Source organism: Hyperolius riggenbachi, chromosome 5 (genome assembly GCF_040937935.1).
Source record: "Hyperolius riggenbachi isolate aHypRig1 chromosome 5, aHypRig1.pri, whole genome shotgun sequence".
Lineage (NCBI taxonomy): Eukaryota > Metazoa > Chordata > Amphibia > Anura > Hyperoliidae > Hyperolius > Hyperolius riggenbachi.
The window spans coordinates 104,918,039-104,935,824 of NC_090650.1; the positions used below are offsets into that span (position 1 = coordinate 104,918,039).

Below are 17,786 nucleotides of genomic sequence, written 5' to 3' on the forward strand. Positions count from 1 at the left end.
TATGCCTCTGCTCAGGGTCCCTTTAAATGAATAAGCATACAAAAGTGCTAATACTGTGCAAAAAACAATAAATAACTTGAAATCAGCGGAAAATGAACCCTGCTTCCAAAAGCTAAGACTAAGCCTGCTATGGTTACAGAAGATTTTGGCGCTATATATATATATAAAAAAATAATAACATAATAATACATAGCTGTTTGGGTTGAAAAGGACATGCGTCTAAGGAGTTCATCCAGAAAATATGCTACAACACTAGCCTGCACATATCTCAGTTAACATTTTTTGTAATACAATGAAAACATGTTATACAACCACCCATTAAAAAGTTAATACACACTACTATGAAATTATAAAAAATTATTGTATTGATGAACTTTACTAGTACTAATACTGTATTTAATGTATTTGTAAAAGAATATTCACCCTTATCTCCAGTTTTATTGAAATAATCCCTTCAGGGGCCAGGGCATCTTCTGTATATACAGTGCTGTGCAAAATGAAACCAGTACTTCGTGTAACCACCTGTTGCCCGTTTCATTGGCTCCTGACGCTGTGATGAGTGTGAGCCAATGAGATGCTCACAGTGATCACAAGGTCAACAGCCAAGGAATTCAGCTTCTGACCAGCTCACAGAGCTTGGCCGTCATAGCAACAGCAGTGCGAGGGGTCTGCAGCGACGGGAGAGTGGCGCGATTGGGGGTAGCGGCTTGGGTCCGTGTGAGCGCGGTAATTGAAATATATGTCCTGGCAGGAATAAGCAGCCACAAACAGGACGTAGATTTCAATTCCAGAAGCGGTAAAGCAAGATCTACACTGGTGGAAACTTGATTCTAAAGATCCTCTGAAGGAGATGGATTTGGCACCTGCTGGACACTCTTGCACGTCGTGATGACTTTTTCCCCACAATCTTTCACTTTGAAGCTTTTGATGGTCTGGTAGATGATTCTTTCAAGAACTGAAGCCGCAAATTTTACAAAGCACAATATTTGTGTCACTGACAAAACTTATGGCCTTGATTGTAGCCTGATGTTTGATATTTGAGACGTGCTCCAGCTTTTTGTTGACCTATGATTGGTTTATATGTCGGTGGGGTTGTATAAATACTGCTATGTATACTTGTATTCTCAGTCTGTCACACGCTTGAAAAAGAGATACATCTCGAAACGTCGCACTATGTGTGACAATCTACAATGACGAAATCTCAATAAAAGAGCATTACTGAATTTTGGATGGTGCCGACATAATCTTTTGCTACAATTTGATCCGGGTGGTTGCCGGACGGCCTTGGCAAATCTCACTACTCTTGGAAGGTGTGCCTCCTCTTCGCTTCTTCCAGCTTTTTGTTGGTGCATCAAAAATGTTTTACTGATAATTTATTATATAATAATTGAAGATATAGTTTGCACTTTCTACTTGTATTATAAGTGGATACTGCTTGATCTCATATCCAGAACAGTATTAGAAAAGGTTGTCACACTGATCAGCAAACACATTAAAACCCCTTTGTGCTGCCAGAACAGCTGTGACCGCTTGATACATGGACTCAATAAAACCCCTAAAGGTGTCCTCTGGTATCAGGTACCAACATATCAAAAGGAACTGGAGGTGATAGACATATGGATGCTGCCACATTTATTTCCTTTTAAACAGTACCAATTGCCTGGCAGTCCTGACGATCGTTCTCGTACCCATAGTGCCTGAATCACACACCTGAAACTAGCAAAAAGCTAATTTTGTCAAATTTTTATCAGAAACATCTGATCTGCATGCTAGTTCAGGGTCAATAGCTATAAGTATTAGAGGCAGTGGATCAGCAAGACAGTCAGGCAATGTGTAACAAAGTGATACCTCTTATGCTTGATATTTGTATTACATAAAAATATTATAATATTTTTACCAACTCTACCACCTTGTGGCGATGTGTAAAATTACATTACTTTTGCATTTCACTTAGAGCAAAGCTGATGTGACTGATCGTGAGCAGCTGCGACAGAGACTTGCCTGCAAGGGATTCCAGTGGTTTTTAGAAAATATCTATACTGACATCAATGCATCATTACCAGTGGAACCATCCTCAAGTCAAGTAATGTGTTTCTATTTATTTATATTTATAGAAGGCACGATCTTTTATATGTTACCCAATACACAGAAACAGAGATCAATAAAATTAAGTGGTTGATTTCGGCGCCTCTGTGCGGCTGGTAATTTGGGTGCTGTGTAGACCGCAATATTAATTGCAGATATTGCGGTGCCCACTGTATAATTTGGGCACTAGATACACTTGAAATGGCAATCAACAAAAAATCAAAAATAGCGGTGGAGGGACAACACAGATAGCGTCAGAGCAACAGATACTGTAGTTTTGGCAGAGGTAAGTAATACAGTGCACATTGGCACCAATAGTGTTAGGCCAGGCAGCAGGGATTAGTGTTAGGTAGGTAGTTGGCAGTTTAGTGTTAGGGGGAGGTAAGGGGGGTTAGTGTTAAGCATAGGTAGCAGTAGTTTAGTGTAAGGGATAGGTAGAGGGGAGGGTTAGTGTGGGAGATAAGTTATCTCGCAATTACCCCCCCCCACACACACACACACATCCCCCCCATCTGTTGCACAGAAAAATCAGTCGATCTCCCAGAGTGCTCTGGGAAGAGGGCAAGTGGCAAGTGACAATGGCAAAAAAATAAAAATAAATGAGTGGCGGGGCTACATACTTATATCCTGGTATTTCTAGAAGGAATCAGGCATAGCCAGGGTAAAAAAGGTACAGTATCCTGAATAATTTAGCACAATTTTTTATGCGTCTTTAAGGTGTTTCTTTAAAATGATGTAGTAAAGGAGGACATAGGCCAGTAATCAATCAGTTAATCAACCAATCTTGTGCAGCCCAAAGTTTATATTCACATTCTCAGCACAGCTCAGTGAAAAGTTCTCACATCCAGTACGTTCCTTAGATTAGTTGATATATATCTGAATTAATATTATGCTCCCAAAAATATCATGCAGTTAAAACATACTTTTTTTCTTATTGGTTTTAGGTATTTAATATAGAAGCAGATTCCTGTGTGCAGATTATGTACAATAGAAGACTGACACATCATATAGTTGAGCTCTCGGACTGTGGAGTTAAAATTAATCAGGTATTATGCTATAGCCATAATTAAACTGAACTGCACGTAAACAGCCAACTAAACAGATTAAATCAAGGCTGGATTTACTCTATATAATAACAGACCACACAACTTGTGCTGAGAAGTGTATATTCACATTCAGTACACAATACACAATGTATAAAGACATGTACAGCCAAAGTAACAATCAGTAGATACAGGATATTGTGATACACATATAGATTGCATAAGGGCCCGTTCTCACTTGGGCGATAAGCGGGAGAGTCCCACTAATTGCTAGCGCAGTACAAACATAATGGCAGTGATCTCACTGCCGTGATCGCCGCCAGTCATGGGTGAGTCGCAATTAGCGGCAATCGCAAACCGCGTTGCTTGCAGCATTTTTCCGCGATTCTGCAGCGATCACAATACTGTGCCTAAAAAACCTCTGATTGCGATCGCTCGAAAATCGCGAGAGTTTACAGTAAAATCACCCGTATAATTAGAGCTAACGTTTTTCTAGTGTGAATGGGCCCTAAGTGTGCAGTCACAACCTGATGGTCCCCATTAGCACCAACCCATTTAGCTATAGATAGCTTTGTGGGTCACCTCATTTACATCTGTATATTTAATTGTTTTATTGACATTGTTTAGTTTGCATCATATATTATTCTGACTGTGCTTCACTTGCATACAGCAGTCATTTATTGGTTCTTTTTTGATACGTTGGCCTCTTGCTGCGTACAAGCTATACTACACCATATTATTATATGTATCTTTGGTAGTCTTTTTTTCCCCATTTTTGGCCTAATGTTTCCTAGTCTTTTTGCATTTAGAGGCATGTACAGTATATTCATATTACCAGTATATTATTTTGTATCTATTGATTGTTGCATTGGCTTTACGTGTCTTTTTACATTACATATTGTGTTCTGTATATGAATATACAGTACATTTTTGAGTATAATTTGGTGTGTCTATTACATATTTGCACTGCTACTTGTTTAGAACAGTACCCTTGCATTTTGCTACTTTAACTGGTTATACTCCTATGGTGTGCAATCCCTTCATTGATTTTGTTTGGAGTTATTCTTTTCCCACCCCTAGGCCAAGTTTCTTGTGGCTCTCCTTCCATGTGCACTGGCCCAGCTCACATTCCATTTGCAGCCTCCTCACAGCCCATCTTCGGCCCAGCTCACACTGGCGTTAAAAAACGGTCCATTTGCAGATCAGAATGGATCCTAACGAATGCAAATGGATCCAATGTTAACCTATGGATCCGTACACATCCGTCCGTTCAAATGGATCCGTTCCGCATGATCTGCTGAACGGAACGCAAGTTTCCTGCTGCACCAATATTTCCGGACCACTGAGCCCAGCAGAATCGAAACGGAACCTGAAGCGCTGCATTGTGGGCAATGAGAAAACAGAACATTTCTTCACACTAGTGAAGAAATGGACCGTTCTAAGGGGCAAAATCCACTTTGGGGGTGGGGGGTGATGTGGGAAAATGTAACGGAAGCAGCGGAACGGAAATTGAGTGAAAACAGATCAGATCAACCGATAATCAGATCCATGTTCACAGATCTGTTTGCCACTGTAATGCAAGTGTGAACCAGGCCTTCATGGGCAGCCTGCTATTCCATGGCCAGCAGCCACTCTAGGCCTGGGACTATATGGTCCTTCCAGAAATCTGACCTTAGATTAAATTCAATAAGGCTGTGTGATATCTTACCTTCCAGAACACTTGAAATTTTCTCCAGCTTGTTTATTCATTAAAATGTTCCACACAGTCTGGCCAGAGGGTACATCCAGCAACATGATATTTGCTGATTGGAGTGTGTGATAATCAGAAGCAGAGAATAATAAGTATAATCTGGTTGTCTCTGACTTCCCCAACCCTGTTCTCAAGGCCCACCAACAGTGCATGTTTTGCAGGAAACCACAAACATGCACAGGTGGGGTAATTAGTGCCTCAACGGAGCTAATTAACTACCTCAGTGGATTTCTACAAAGCATACACTGTCGGTGGGCCCTGAGGACAGGGTTGGGGAACACTGGTCTATATGAATTAAATAGTGGCTAGCTGGGTTTGCCTGGAGTTCGTAGTCTCGTAGACTGGTATGCCAGTTCATACCAGGACACATCTTTTGCTGTACACCCAGTGAATCAGTGGTGGTCCAAGATGGGGGATCGCTAAGGCCTCTTGCACACTGCAAGTGATTCCGATTCAGATTCCGCTTTTTAATCAGTTTTTACATCCGATTCCGATTCCGATTAGCAGTGTGCAGGGAGCAAACTGCAAATCGGAATCTGAATCGGATGTAAAAACTGATTAAAAAGCGGAATCTGAATCGGAATCACTTGCAGTGTGCAAGAGGCCTAACATGGCACACCAGTACAAACACTAAATCATGGCTGAGTGTCTCATTTGATGAAAATTTTGTGTATATACCGTTATTTATAATTGTGATAAGACATTGCAGACCGATAATGATTTACATAAACTTCTCACATTAAAACCAGCATCACACAAAAAAACAAAAAACCTCAAAATCAACATGAAAGCAAGTGACTTAAGGTGGCCACACACCATACATTTTTTTAAATATCTGTTCAATTTAAGAATTGCAAACATTTTTTCAGACTGATTGTAACATTTCAAAAATATGACCAATGTATCACACACCCATGTTCAATGTTTCCCCAATTATGATAAAAATGATTGGAAACTCTGAGAAAATTGCTAGGGTGTGTATATTAATAAATTGACAATCTAACACACACCATACAATCTTTAGAGAAATTGATGAAAAATATCTGGCATCCCGGATAGATAAAAATCGAAGAAAAAACGAGAAATCCGAACGGATTTTTCAGTCGAATGAATAAAAAAAGCTTTCAATTTTTTCGGAAGATCCGATCGTTTTTATCGAATTACTGTAAAATCGGATCATTTTATTGTATCTTGTGTAGCCACCTTTATGAGAGTAATGGGCTGGGTGACCCGCCTAATGCTAAATATGGCTTTTTAGGGTCCATGATTTATCTTTTTATCTTGCTTTCAGTACAACAAAAATTAGCTCTTATGTAAATGCAGACGTTTCACATTTCACCTGTTATTAACCTGTAAAAAAATAGTAAGAAATACTTTTTGATTTGCAGCTATTTGGATATCAATATAAGAAGATCCAGTCTATGTCTGTACCGTCACTGTGCCTCCATGTAGTACACAAACAGGTTGTGGCCACAAATTGCACTTTCAATGAAGTATCTACCTGGGATATCAGTGAGGTAAAGGTCGTGCTACTGGAATTCATATTCATGCATTATATGTACAAAAGTTATTGATGTTGCTGATTATCATCATACTATATAGGGAGCATGTTTTAAAAAAGTTCTGCTGCATTAAAAAGGAGTTGCACTGACACACAGAAAGAGGCAATCCTCACTGAAGCAATGCTTAAAGAGAAACTCCGACCAAGCATTGAACTTTATCCCAATCAGTAGCTGATACCCCCTTTTACATGAGAAATCTTTCCTTTTCACAAACAGACCATCAGGGGACGCTGTATGACTGATATTGTGGTGAAACCCCTCCAACAAGAAAAAAAAAACGGATCAAAAAACACAGCATGCAGTAAAGATTAAAAATCGGAATCGGATGTAAACCGATTAAAAAGCGGAATCTGCAGAGGAATCTGAATCGGAAATGCATGCAGTGTGCAAGAGGCCTGTGAGTGGAATGTGGCCAACTCTAGCTGAATGGTCACCACAGATCACAGATTCCTTCCTCATAGGTCACCCCACATCACGCTCTTACATTGGCTGCTTGCAAACATAAAAGCCAGAATATTAAAGGCTGGGGTGATTTTGCAGCACCAAGCACTGCTGCAATGAACCTTTGAGTGGTTAGAAGAATATCCTGTATCCCCTATGAAAAGAATGCCCATGAAGGTCAGCCCCTAATTAATAGGAATCTGCGTTTGAAAGCAATCACAATTACCTATGGCTTCATAGACATAGGTTAGATAGTGTTCACCATCTGAAAGGTAGCCAACCCATTTTTGCAACTGATTTGTATCTACTTTTATTATTAGACCTAAAATTGCTTAAAAAATGGCTACAGGAAGACACAGCTGACATCTTTAAGCTGCTGGATGTGATCGTCGCAAACTTTAATTAAGATTATCCACTGATCCATTTTCAGTAGATGTTTATATAATTATAATTTTTAATTCATAGACTTACTATGCTTCATAACCAGGAGACTTGCACATTCTACAAATGCTTAGATGGCAAACCCCTCCTTAACCACTTAACCTTCTTGCCAGTTATCCCGAGCTCAGCTCGGGGTAACCTGCGCAGAAGGATTTCTCCGGCCCCGCTGGGCCGATTTTCAAAATGTTTTTTACTGCACAGTGCTAAGTGCAAAGTGCTAGCTGCGTGCATATTCCGATCGCCGCCGCCGATTCGCTGCTACCCGCCGCGCTGCCCCCCCCTCCAGACCCCTTGCGCAGCCTGGCCAATCAGTGCCAGGCAGCGCTGAGGGGTGGATCGGGATTCCCTCTGACGTCCCGCCCGGTCGCCATGGCGACCGGAGAAGCCCAGCAGGAAATCCCGTTCTGAACGGGATTTCCTGCTTACTCTGATCGCCGAAGGCTATCGGAGTGGGTAGGGGGATGCCGCTTGTCAGCTGCTATCATGTAGCGACCCCTGTGCTCGCTACATTATTAATTTTTTTTTTTAAAGTGCTGCGCTGCCCCCTTGCCGTCAGAATTGGAACAGCAAGGGGGTTAAGGACCGGCCCCTTTTTGATTGATCTGTGCTGCGTGGGTTCTTCAGCCCCCAGCACAGATCAGGTGGCAGGCAGGGCGATCAGACTCCCCCCCCCCCCTTTTTTTCCCACTAGGGGGATGTCCTGCTCTGGGGGGGGGGGTCTGATCGCCGCCGCTGCCTTGTGCCTTGCGGAGGGGCTCCTCAAAGCCCCCCCTCTGCAGCGCTATTCCGCCCTCCCTCTCCTTCCCTCCCTCTCCTCATCACTATGGGTGGTACAGGACAGCGATCCTGTACCGCCTCAGATAGGCTTCAGTCTATCAGACGGTGGCCAATCAGAGGCTGGGGATCGGCGATCTCCTTTACGCCGCTGCTGTGACAGCAGCGCTGTACGCTGTAAACACCAGGGATTTCTTCCCCGGGTGTTTACATTTAGCCTGCGAGCCGCGATCGGAGGCTCGCAGGCTGTTCCCGGAGCCCCCCGCCGTGAACTGACAGGAAACGGCTGCTCGTTTCCATGGAAATCCACTTGCGACCAGCCGCCGCCTATTGGCGTTAGCTGGTCGTTAAGTGGTTAAAGGGAACCTTAAGTGAAATGTGACATAAGTAGATAAACATGTGTAAGAACAGCGGCAAGCATAGAAATAAATATGCTGCGCTCCTTTTCCTTCACTCTCTGAATGAAAAAGTTAATATTCAGCTATGCAACTTTCTCCAGTCGGACCAAAGTGTCCCTCACTGATAAGGGATTATAGCCATAAAATAGTTTCCTGAGAGGGCTTTTAAGAGCAGGGGATATATAAAAAAGACCAATAATTCATATATTTTAGCACTCCGAGTCATAGGACAGACTTTGTCATTGAGCTAAGACGAAACAGTACATCTACTTCTACACATAATATAAAACTGTGGGATATCAAAAAATTTAATTTTAGGAGTAGGAGGAGAGATGCATTTGTTTTCACTTAATGGTGAGGTTAGTATCAAATCAGACCCACTTTAAAGCCCCTCCATTGAGAGGTTAAAACATGCATTTTGGCAGAATGGTCATTAATTTCTTATTTGCTCTAATTAGTGCATTAAAAGGACGTTTATAAACGCAGTAGTTCTGCGCTTGTGCAGTCTGCTCCGGTCCACGTGGCAGTGATTGACAGCGCCGCTCGCACAGGCGCAGTACAGGCCGACCTGGTGGTCGGCCTTACGTCATCGCCGGGGACCGGGAGGCAGCGTCAGCGAACTGCTGACGGCAGAGCTGCGGCGAGGGACAAGCTGGGAGATTAGGGCTGGAGGAAGCCCCGGGTAAGTAGCCCTTATTTTGTTAAGATTCGCCTTAATAAATCCTTTAAGTAGTTAAAGAGAGTCTGAAGCCTAAAAAAAGCCCCTGGATTTTGGGGGTATAAATAACTCGTTCTGCCACAGGGATGCGGCATATCAGCTATGGGGTTAATGCTAAACAGGGTTGTGCAGTAAAAAGAGGTATTTTTTTTAGGCTTCAGACTTTTTTAAATCAAACCTAAAGTGAAAATACAATGATGAGATAAACAATTTTATCTATAGACCTAATCCTAGAGAAGACTTGACATTCCATAGTCATTTTGTTGTAAAAAATCAAGTTTAAACTTTTGACTGCCTCAGGTACATGACCATTTTTTTTTTATGTCATTTAGCTACCAAACAAAGAAACCTTAAAATACTGTACTTGTTATCTGTTCCCTGCACCCACGTGTTTTGTTTTTCTCAGCCACAAAGAATTTTACGGCTCTAATTAGTTATCAGTGAAAGTTTAGCTGCAAGAAGACTTTCATTTAGAGTCCTGAATTCTTTACCCTTACCATGTGAAAAACTGGAACATAGCTTAGTTCGAAGTAGGATTGGGACTACAGTTACACTTGTTTATATCTTTTGTCACATGCCACTTCAGGTACCCTTTAAGGCCCAGCCTCAGCTATTGTTCATTTTTCTAACTCTGGGTATGTGAGTTGAGTGTCTGGGAAGTTAAAAGTATAAATTTGTTGGGCCTCACTGGTATAGCGGTACTGAAATCACTCGTGCTCCACGTGTCAGTGGCCCAGTGCTCAGCTGCATTAGTTATTCAGTCTTATAGGGAGTGGAAGAAAGAATTGCAGGGTTTGCCAGTACATTGTTACAAAGACTTAAACTAGTATTGCAGCTCTTAAGGACTGAAGCTAAAAGTTATGGTGAGAGGTTTACAGACTTGTAAACCCTTTGAGGTTTTCTCTTGCAACCCAATAAAAGAGTTTTACAAGACTACAACACTTTAAAGTCTTAAGAGTATGATCTCAGACAATTGGTGTACATCAGACTGCCTATTATTAAATACAGACTTTATAATGTGCACGTGGAAAGTTAGATTGTACAGCTTTGGCCAATACTGAGAAACTTACTGTAGAAGCAGCAGGATTTTTAACCACTAGAAAATCCATCTTAATCTTACTTAAGAAGCAATGTTTTTTTTTACCTCTAGAAAATTCAACTTTTTTGAATTTTTGACAAAAAAACAGATAGGCATTAAATTGAACTTGGCGCCAAATTTTAAAAGGGAGCATTCACCTACCTACAAGAGGCTGCTGCGTAGTCCACCATCTAAATGTGGGCCTCCATCTTTTCTTTCCCTGTGCCACAGTACCACAGCTTGAATTACCTGCGGTGATGTCATGTGTCCCTGGCCAGTACTATTTACAAACCTCCCTTAGTGGGAGGTTCATTTCATAAGTTGGTTGAACTTAGGAGCATCAGGTGTTCAGTATTGTGTATCAATGTTAATACTTGTGCTTTAATTTAAACCTTTTACTAATTACAAATCTAGTCTTAGACTAGGTTAAACATGTGATAAACATTGGTAGCATAAAGTACATTTACCTGTACCTTGGATTCTTAGGACTTGAGCAATAGCAAGGCAGCATTGACCGACTAAAAGGGCCTTAATCTCCTTGATAATTTTATTGTACTCCTTGCAAAGTGCCAAAAATTAAAATGCTAAAAAAACTTCTAAAATAGGCAGAAGCTCTACTCTACTCTGAATAGTTCTATAGGATGGAAAAAAATACCTTTGTTCATTTGTCCATCAAATTAAAGCAGTATAAAAACAATCCTAAATCCTCAGAAGTATGAAACTCAAATTTTATCTTTGGTCTACAACATTAAACGCAGCATAAATTGATAGAAAAATAAGATATAAATGGTTTCCAAGTTACTAGATTGGTTAAAAATGTAAGGAAGATAGTTCTTAATCGTCCCACTATTATGATGTACCAGTGGGTGAACTCCTTCACTTTTCGTCCAACACTCCCGCCAATAGGAGCGTGATGGGGGTGCAGGCGTGTAGTCTGGCCTCACATGTGCAGTGCTGCGGGACTGGTGGCAACTTGAGGAAGAGACAGGCCCTCTAGCGGTTAATCGGAGCGCACAGCAGGACGGCGAGGGAGCCAATGGCTTAAAAGGGGGCTGAAGTAAGCCCCAGGTAAGTTTAAATGCTTTATTCAATTTCATCTCAGGTACACTAATAATAATAATTTTTAGACTTTTGCATTTCGGCATTGTTGTATTCATGTGATATGCTTCTTGACTCAGGCAGCTAGACTTAGGCCTAGTGCACACCAGAGCGGTTCGGCTGCGGTTTGCGATCCGCTTGCGGGTGCGGATCCGCTAGGGTAATGTATTTCAATGGGCTGGTGCACACCAGAGCGGGAGGCGTTTTGCAGAAACGCATAGTCCCGGGCTGCTGCAGATTTTGGATTGCGGAGGTGTTTCTGCCTCAATGTTAAGTATAGGAAAAACGCAAACCGCTCTGAAATACGGCACTTCAGAGCGGTTTGCCAGGCGTTTTTTGTTACAGTAGCTGTTCAGTAACAGCTTCACTGTGACAATACATGAAATCTACTACACCAAAAACGCTTCCCAAAACCGCAAAATGCTAGCTGAAACGCTACAGAAAAATAAGAAAAAGCAGTTTTCTGCTAGCATTTTGCGGATCTGCTAGTGGTTTTTGGTGTGCACCAGGCCATACAGTCAATATTGCTTCTAATGCTAGTTTGTTTAGAAATGTTAACAAAATAATGATTTCATTTTATTGCTTCAAGTTTTTATTTATATTTTGTTCTTGCAGGCTGGACAGTTGATACACATGGCTACAGGGAAGTGTGTGAGCACAGAGGCCGGCAGCACATTCCTCTATCTAAGAACATGTCAGACTAACCAAAGGAACCAGACATGGAAAATGATACAAACCTGAGCTACACCAAGACTACAACCAGAAATGTAACACACGGGTCTGATTTCTGAAGGTTCTCCCAGGCTGGATAATAGCTAACAGTATTAGCGACCACAAGTGATCCTGGAAACTTGGCCTGGATCTTTAAATAAGCTATTAATTGGATTAACCTCCTGAGCGGTATGCCCGACACTGTGTCAGGCATGCCGCTCGCTAGCCTCAGGACAAGGTTCAGCTAGCACTAGGCTAACTAGTATAGGTGGCCAGCTCCCCCTGATCCAGCCGCTTATACATTACCCACAGCCTGGTTCCAACGATCACCGCAGTCTCCCCGTACAGCTCTGATCTTCTCTATGGGGAGGATCGTGACTACGCATGACTGTACACATATTTTAGTTTTCATTGTTATAAATGATATTTTCAGATTTTATTAACCACTTCACCTACAAGGTTTTTTCCCCTTAGATACCAGTGCAATAGCGCTCCTTCCATTTATTTGACCATAACTTTATTACTACTTGTCACAACTAAATCATCTATCTCTTGTTTTTTAGCCACTAATTAGGCTTTCTTTGTGTTCTACTTTTTGCTAAGAAATCATAATTTCTCAATTTTCAGCCATTATAGTTTCAAAATAATACATGCTACCGTAATTAACCACTTTACCACCACGGGTGCGTGCATCTACGCTCCTTTTATCATCCTTTCCCCACCAGGAGCGTAGATACACGCACCCCCCGCCGCTGACCACGCTCCCGCTCGCTCTTGCACGCGCTCTTGCGATCATGCACGCCGCCTCCCGCTTGTCCGGAGATCAATGAAAGGGAAAAACATTTTCCCATTTGTTGATCTAAGCCCCTCAGCAATGATCGGCTGCTTCTATGAGAAAAAAAAAAGTTTCCCAGCCTCACTGAACTTCCTGTAAGCGTAGTTCCTACGCTTACAGGACGCATTCACAAAAAATTACTGTGGTCATCTTGTGGCCAAAAAGTAAAACTACAGTCAAAAACATTTTTCATATACAAATACATTCTTTTACATTATAAATTAACTCATTAACTCCCACACTCCCCAATTTTTTTTATTTTTTTTTTGGTAATAGAAAAAAATTTGCAATAAAAAAAAAATACATAAATAGTTACCTTAGGGACTGAACTCTTTAAATATTTATGTCAAGAGGGTATAACACTGTTACTTTATAAACTATGGGCTTGTAATTAGGGTTGGACGCAAAACTGAAAAAAATGCACCTTTATTTCCAAATAAAATATTGGCGCCAAACATTGTGATAGGGACATAATTTAAACGGTGTAATATCCGGGACAAATGGGCAAATAAATTTCATGTATTTTAATTACAGTAGCATGCATTATTTAAAAACTATAATGGCTGAAAACTGAAAAATAATGATTTTCCCCCCAAATTTTTTCTATTTTCCCATTAAAACACATTTAGAATAAAAAAATTCTTGGCATAATGTCCCACCTAAAGAAAGCCTAATTGGTGGCGAAAAAAACAAGATATAGTTCATTTCATTGCGATAAGTAATGATAAAGTTATAGACGAATGAATGGAAGAGCGCTGAAAGGTGAAAATTGCTCTGGTGCTCCAGGGGTAAAACCCCTCAGTTGTGAAGTGGTTAAAAGCCACACATTTTATTTGCCCATTTGTCCCAGTTATTGCAACGTTCAAAATATTTTCTTAGTACAATGTATGGCGCCAATATTTTATTTGGCAATAAAGGTGCATTTTTTTCAATTTTGCGTCCATCACTATTTACAAGCCCATGATTTAAAAAACAAAATAAAAACAATAATATACCTTCTTGACATACACATCAAAAAAGTTCAGTCCCTAAGGTAAACTATTTGTTTTTTTTATATTAATTCTTTTTTTTTAATACAAAAAACCCCCCTGGGTACTATGGGATAGTGTTGGAGGGAATAGTTAATTTTAGATGTAAATATATGACTTTTTATTAAAACAAAAATTGTATGTAGGTGTAATATTGCTATTTGGCCACAAGGTATCCTTGTGCATTCCTTTCTGTTGCGTACTATTAGTATGCTAATAACATGAAGCAATGCCTGGACATATAAGTATCGGCCTTTGTGAATGACGCAGCATCTCATTGATTTTATTTATATGAACAAACAACAAAATATGGTTAAACACCATATTATAAAATTTTGGCTATACTACTTTTTTTCCCAGGCGCCCTTATTTGATGTATGCCACAAAGACCCTTATTTAATTCAGTTTTCACTTAAGTTTTCTCCTAGATCATTTTTCACACGTTATCAAAAAATGCCTTTTATGCCACCAGCATGCAAGAAAACACTCAGAATAATGTTGACAGTACTTTTACATACTTTTTCAATTGCAGAGTGCTAAAAAGTAATTTTAAACAGAAGATAACAAATTATGAATCGAATTAAGGCCCAAGTCTGCCTTACTAAATCTGTAATCAGGAAAAAAAAATTGAACATTACCTGCAAGTGTTAATGTAGATTTCTGCTAATGAATTGCTATGTAACACCAAGTGAACGCAATACAAATGTCTACAATGGCAGTTGATGAGCATTGTTGCTTGACTGGATGCAGTTGCCAAGTGGTAATTACAAAATATCCCATCCATCCCTTTGAGCTGGGCATTACTTACTCACTTCCCTTCCACTTATCAGTTCTCATGCATACTTTCCTCTCTTTTACTGACTGCTAATCAGTGGTGTAACTAGAGGGAGTAGCCCCAGCGGTTGTATGGGGGTTCAGAGCTGAGGAGGGCCCCTTCCTCCGATACAGGGTATGATACTTCAGATCAGGTGTTTTTGTGGCTACACTTGTTATGGGTGCAAAGATCGTGATGGCCACTCTTGTTTAATGACTCTTGTAAGATGGGCACCAAGGCAGTGAAGGGCACCAAGAAAAAGCAAGGGAAGGGTATGAGCATTTGGGGGCCCGCATCAAAGTTTCACTGGGGGCCCCATGAATTGTAATTATGTCAATGCTGCTGATGCAATTTTGCACCAAATACCGTATTTTTCAGACTATAAGATGTTCCTGACTATAAGACGCACCTAGGTTTAGAGGGCAAAAACCAAGGGAAAAAATATATATATTAAACCTGGTGCATCCATGGTGAAGGGGCATCTTGTGGATTATGTCCCCTTTGTACCTCATGCCCCCTTGTACCTCTTGTGTCTCCCTGTGTCCTCCTCTGCCCTCCTTGTGTCCTCACGTGTCCCCCATGTGTCCGCCTCTGTCCTCCTTGTGCTCTCATCTTTGCCCCTTTGTGTCCCCCTGTGTCCTCTTCTGCATGGGCACAGTACAGGGGGTCCCCGACATTGCTACGGGTTGGAGGTTCGTATTGGCAGGCTTTCACAAGTCAGGAACTCCCTGCATTTGGACTATAAGACGCAGTGACTTTCCCCCACTTTTGGGGGAGAAAAAGTGAGTCTTGTAGTTCAAAAAATACAGTAAATGCTTTGCAATGATGCAATATTACACACCCAACCCCAACATGTCTTGTCCTTCCAAACAGGACTTTGTCAAGATTTTAAAGGGACTCCGCCACACGCCGGCCGCCTCGCGTCATCACGGCGGCCGGCGTGAAAGTACTGCGCATGCGCGCTTTGTTCGCGCATGCGCAGTACTTTCACGCCGGCCGCCGTGATGACGCGAGGCGGCCGGCGTATGACGTAATCCGCGTCATATGCGGAAGAAGCAGCCCGACACTCGGGAGAGTGTCGCCCGGGCTGCGGCCTGCCAGCCATTCCGGAGCAGGGAGAAGGAGAGGAGCCAGGACGCCGGCGTGGGACCTCCCGACCAGCACTGGGCTGGAAAAAGCCCCTGGTGAGTACAACTTTCCTTTTTTTTCTGAGCTCGGAGTCCCTTTAAGAATTGCTAAACAATGCTAAATACAGTGTAATGCAACCCCTTTAATAGTACTTTCCACTGCCACACAACCAATCACATAGACTACTACAATCTCAATGGGTCACAAATATATTTGAATTCTGTTTCTAGTAACCCCTATTTCAATGTTATTCATCCAGGATAACTTGTGTTATGTAACCCAGCTCAGGAGAAACAGGACCATTGTCTTATCTCAAAGAAAAACTGGTATTCCCTTTGGCTATTCCGAAAGATCATACAGCATGCAGTATCAGTTCTGAACATAATGGGATAGATAGCTTAGATGTCAGGTTGATGTATGTGTGACAGTATGAAATGTAAATAAATATGTCAGTGTCATAAGGAAGAAGGAAACTCTTTACTTGGTGTTCCTCTTGGATGTATGTGGTGCTCTCTGTCATTCAGCACTGTAGTAGACATTAGGATTTGTAAAACTCCACATTTGTTACAGAATTATGGGTAAGGGGGGGATAACATACACTTACGGGGACACTGTTCAGGGGTCCGTCATCGGGTAATTTAACAATGTTACCGCCAGGCAACTGATTGGGTCTTTGCAACCAAGATTTTCCAGCATGCCTGATTGATCGATCAATATCTGCCAGATTTGAACATTATGATCCAATCAGCCAGATATCGATGCTGAAAATTAATGTAGGGGTTAATAATTAATGTTAAGAGTAATGTATGGGTACCCTCAAACTCTAAGCAATTTGGTCCTTAACAAAAGTGGTATTTTCCTTTGCACTTTGGACAATTTCTTCAATTTGTGGCCTGTATTGATTATTTGTGATTGTTTTGGATGTGAGTGTGATCTGTCATCCTCTGCAGTACTTGGCTTGAGATTTTTGAGTCTAGTTGATATAGTATTTTTCCCTCCTGCCCCATTTTTAGTACGGAATGTGCTTTTTTGGCTAAATCAAGTATACATATCTGCAAGCACTCATTGTGTACACGCTACCAGAATGGATCACAAACAGTTGTTTTAGGATGGAAACATTTGCCACCATCAAAAATATGGAGTAACTGTAAAGCCACCTAATCTTGCCCCTGGTCTACTTTTCTGAATGCATTTCACATGTTGTATATAATGTAATTTACCTGTAAATTACCAGTGTTTTTGTTTTTTGTGTGCTTTTTTTAACAGCTAAGTATTAGAAAGTAGAAGCAAAATGTTTCTGTGTGTGTCATGTGTGACTTCTTATTCCAGTTCTACATAGGATGTAATAGTTAACATTCAATTGAAAGAAAGAAAAACTAAAGTTTGCCATAAGCAAGCAAAGTTCTCACCAGTGGAAACACAGTTGGTCTATAAAGGCGATAAAATGGTTGAAGCTGGATTTTAATAAAGACATCTGGACTTAATTGGTGATAAGTAAAAATAGAATCCATATATCTGGTTTCAGTTATAGCGCATACCAGTGTTGTTTTTAGAAAACTGTATATTTGTTATTTCCTATCATTTCTGAGACAATAATAAAGTGTTAAATTATTTGACAAGGCATAGTGTTGGCAAGCATAAGCCTATGTTGCCTGAGTTCTTTGTGTCTGCGTCTTGTTTACTTCAACTTCTGGGTATATGGCTGTTTTTCTTTTTTTTCTTTTTTTTCTGTTTTCTGTTTTTTTTCCACTGTTTTCTTATTTGCCTCAAGTCATGTTGTCTTATCTAGAATGCAGCAGAAGAGAAGCTATTCTGAAGAGCAAGTACCATTGAGGCCTCTTTCAAAGTAGGACGTTGCGTTTTGACGCATCGTTAAAGTTGC

At 41.0% G+C, this 17,786-nt stretch overlaps 1 protein-coding gene across 2 annotated transcripts in view; it reads left to right on the forward strand.

The window, feature by feature from the left end:
* Positions 1-15,672, forward strand: part of GALNT15 (polypeptide N-acetylgalactosaminyltransferase 15) — a 53,553-nt gene extending 37,881 nt beyond the window's left edge. Inside the window, exons 7-10 of one of the 2 annotated variants that reach the window (XM_068236094.1) lie at positions 1,955-2,083; positions 3,030-3,131; positions 6,267-6,395; positions 12,004-15,672. In XM_068236094.1, the coding sequence (XP_068092195.1) occupies positions 1,955-2,083; positions 3,030-3,131; positions 6,267-6,395; positions 12,004-12,129 (486 nt within the window). In that variant the 3' untranslated portion in view covers positions 12,130-15,672. The remainder of the gene's footprint in view (positions 1-1,954; positions 2,084-3,029; positions 3,132-6,266; positions 6,396-12,003) is intronic. The other variant, XM_068236095.1, reaches the window with a different exon arrangement.
* Positions 15,673-17,786: the final 2,114 nt, after the last annotated feature.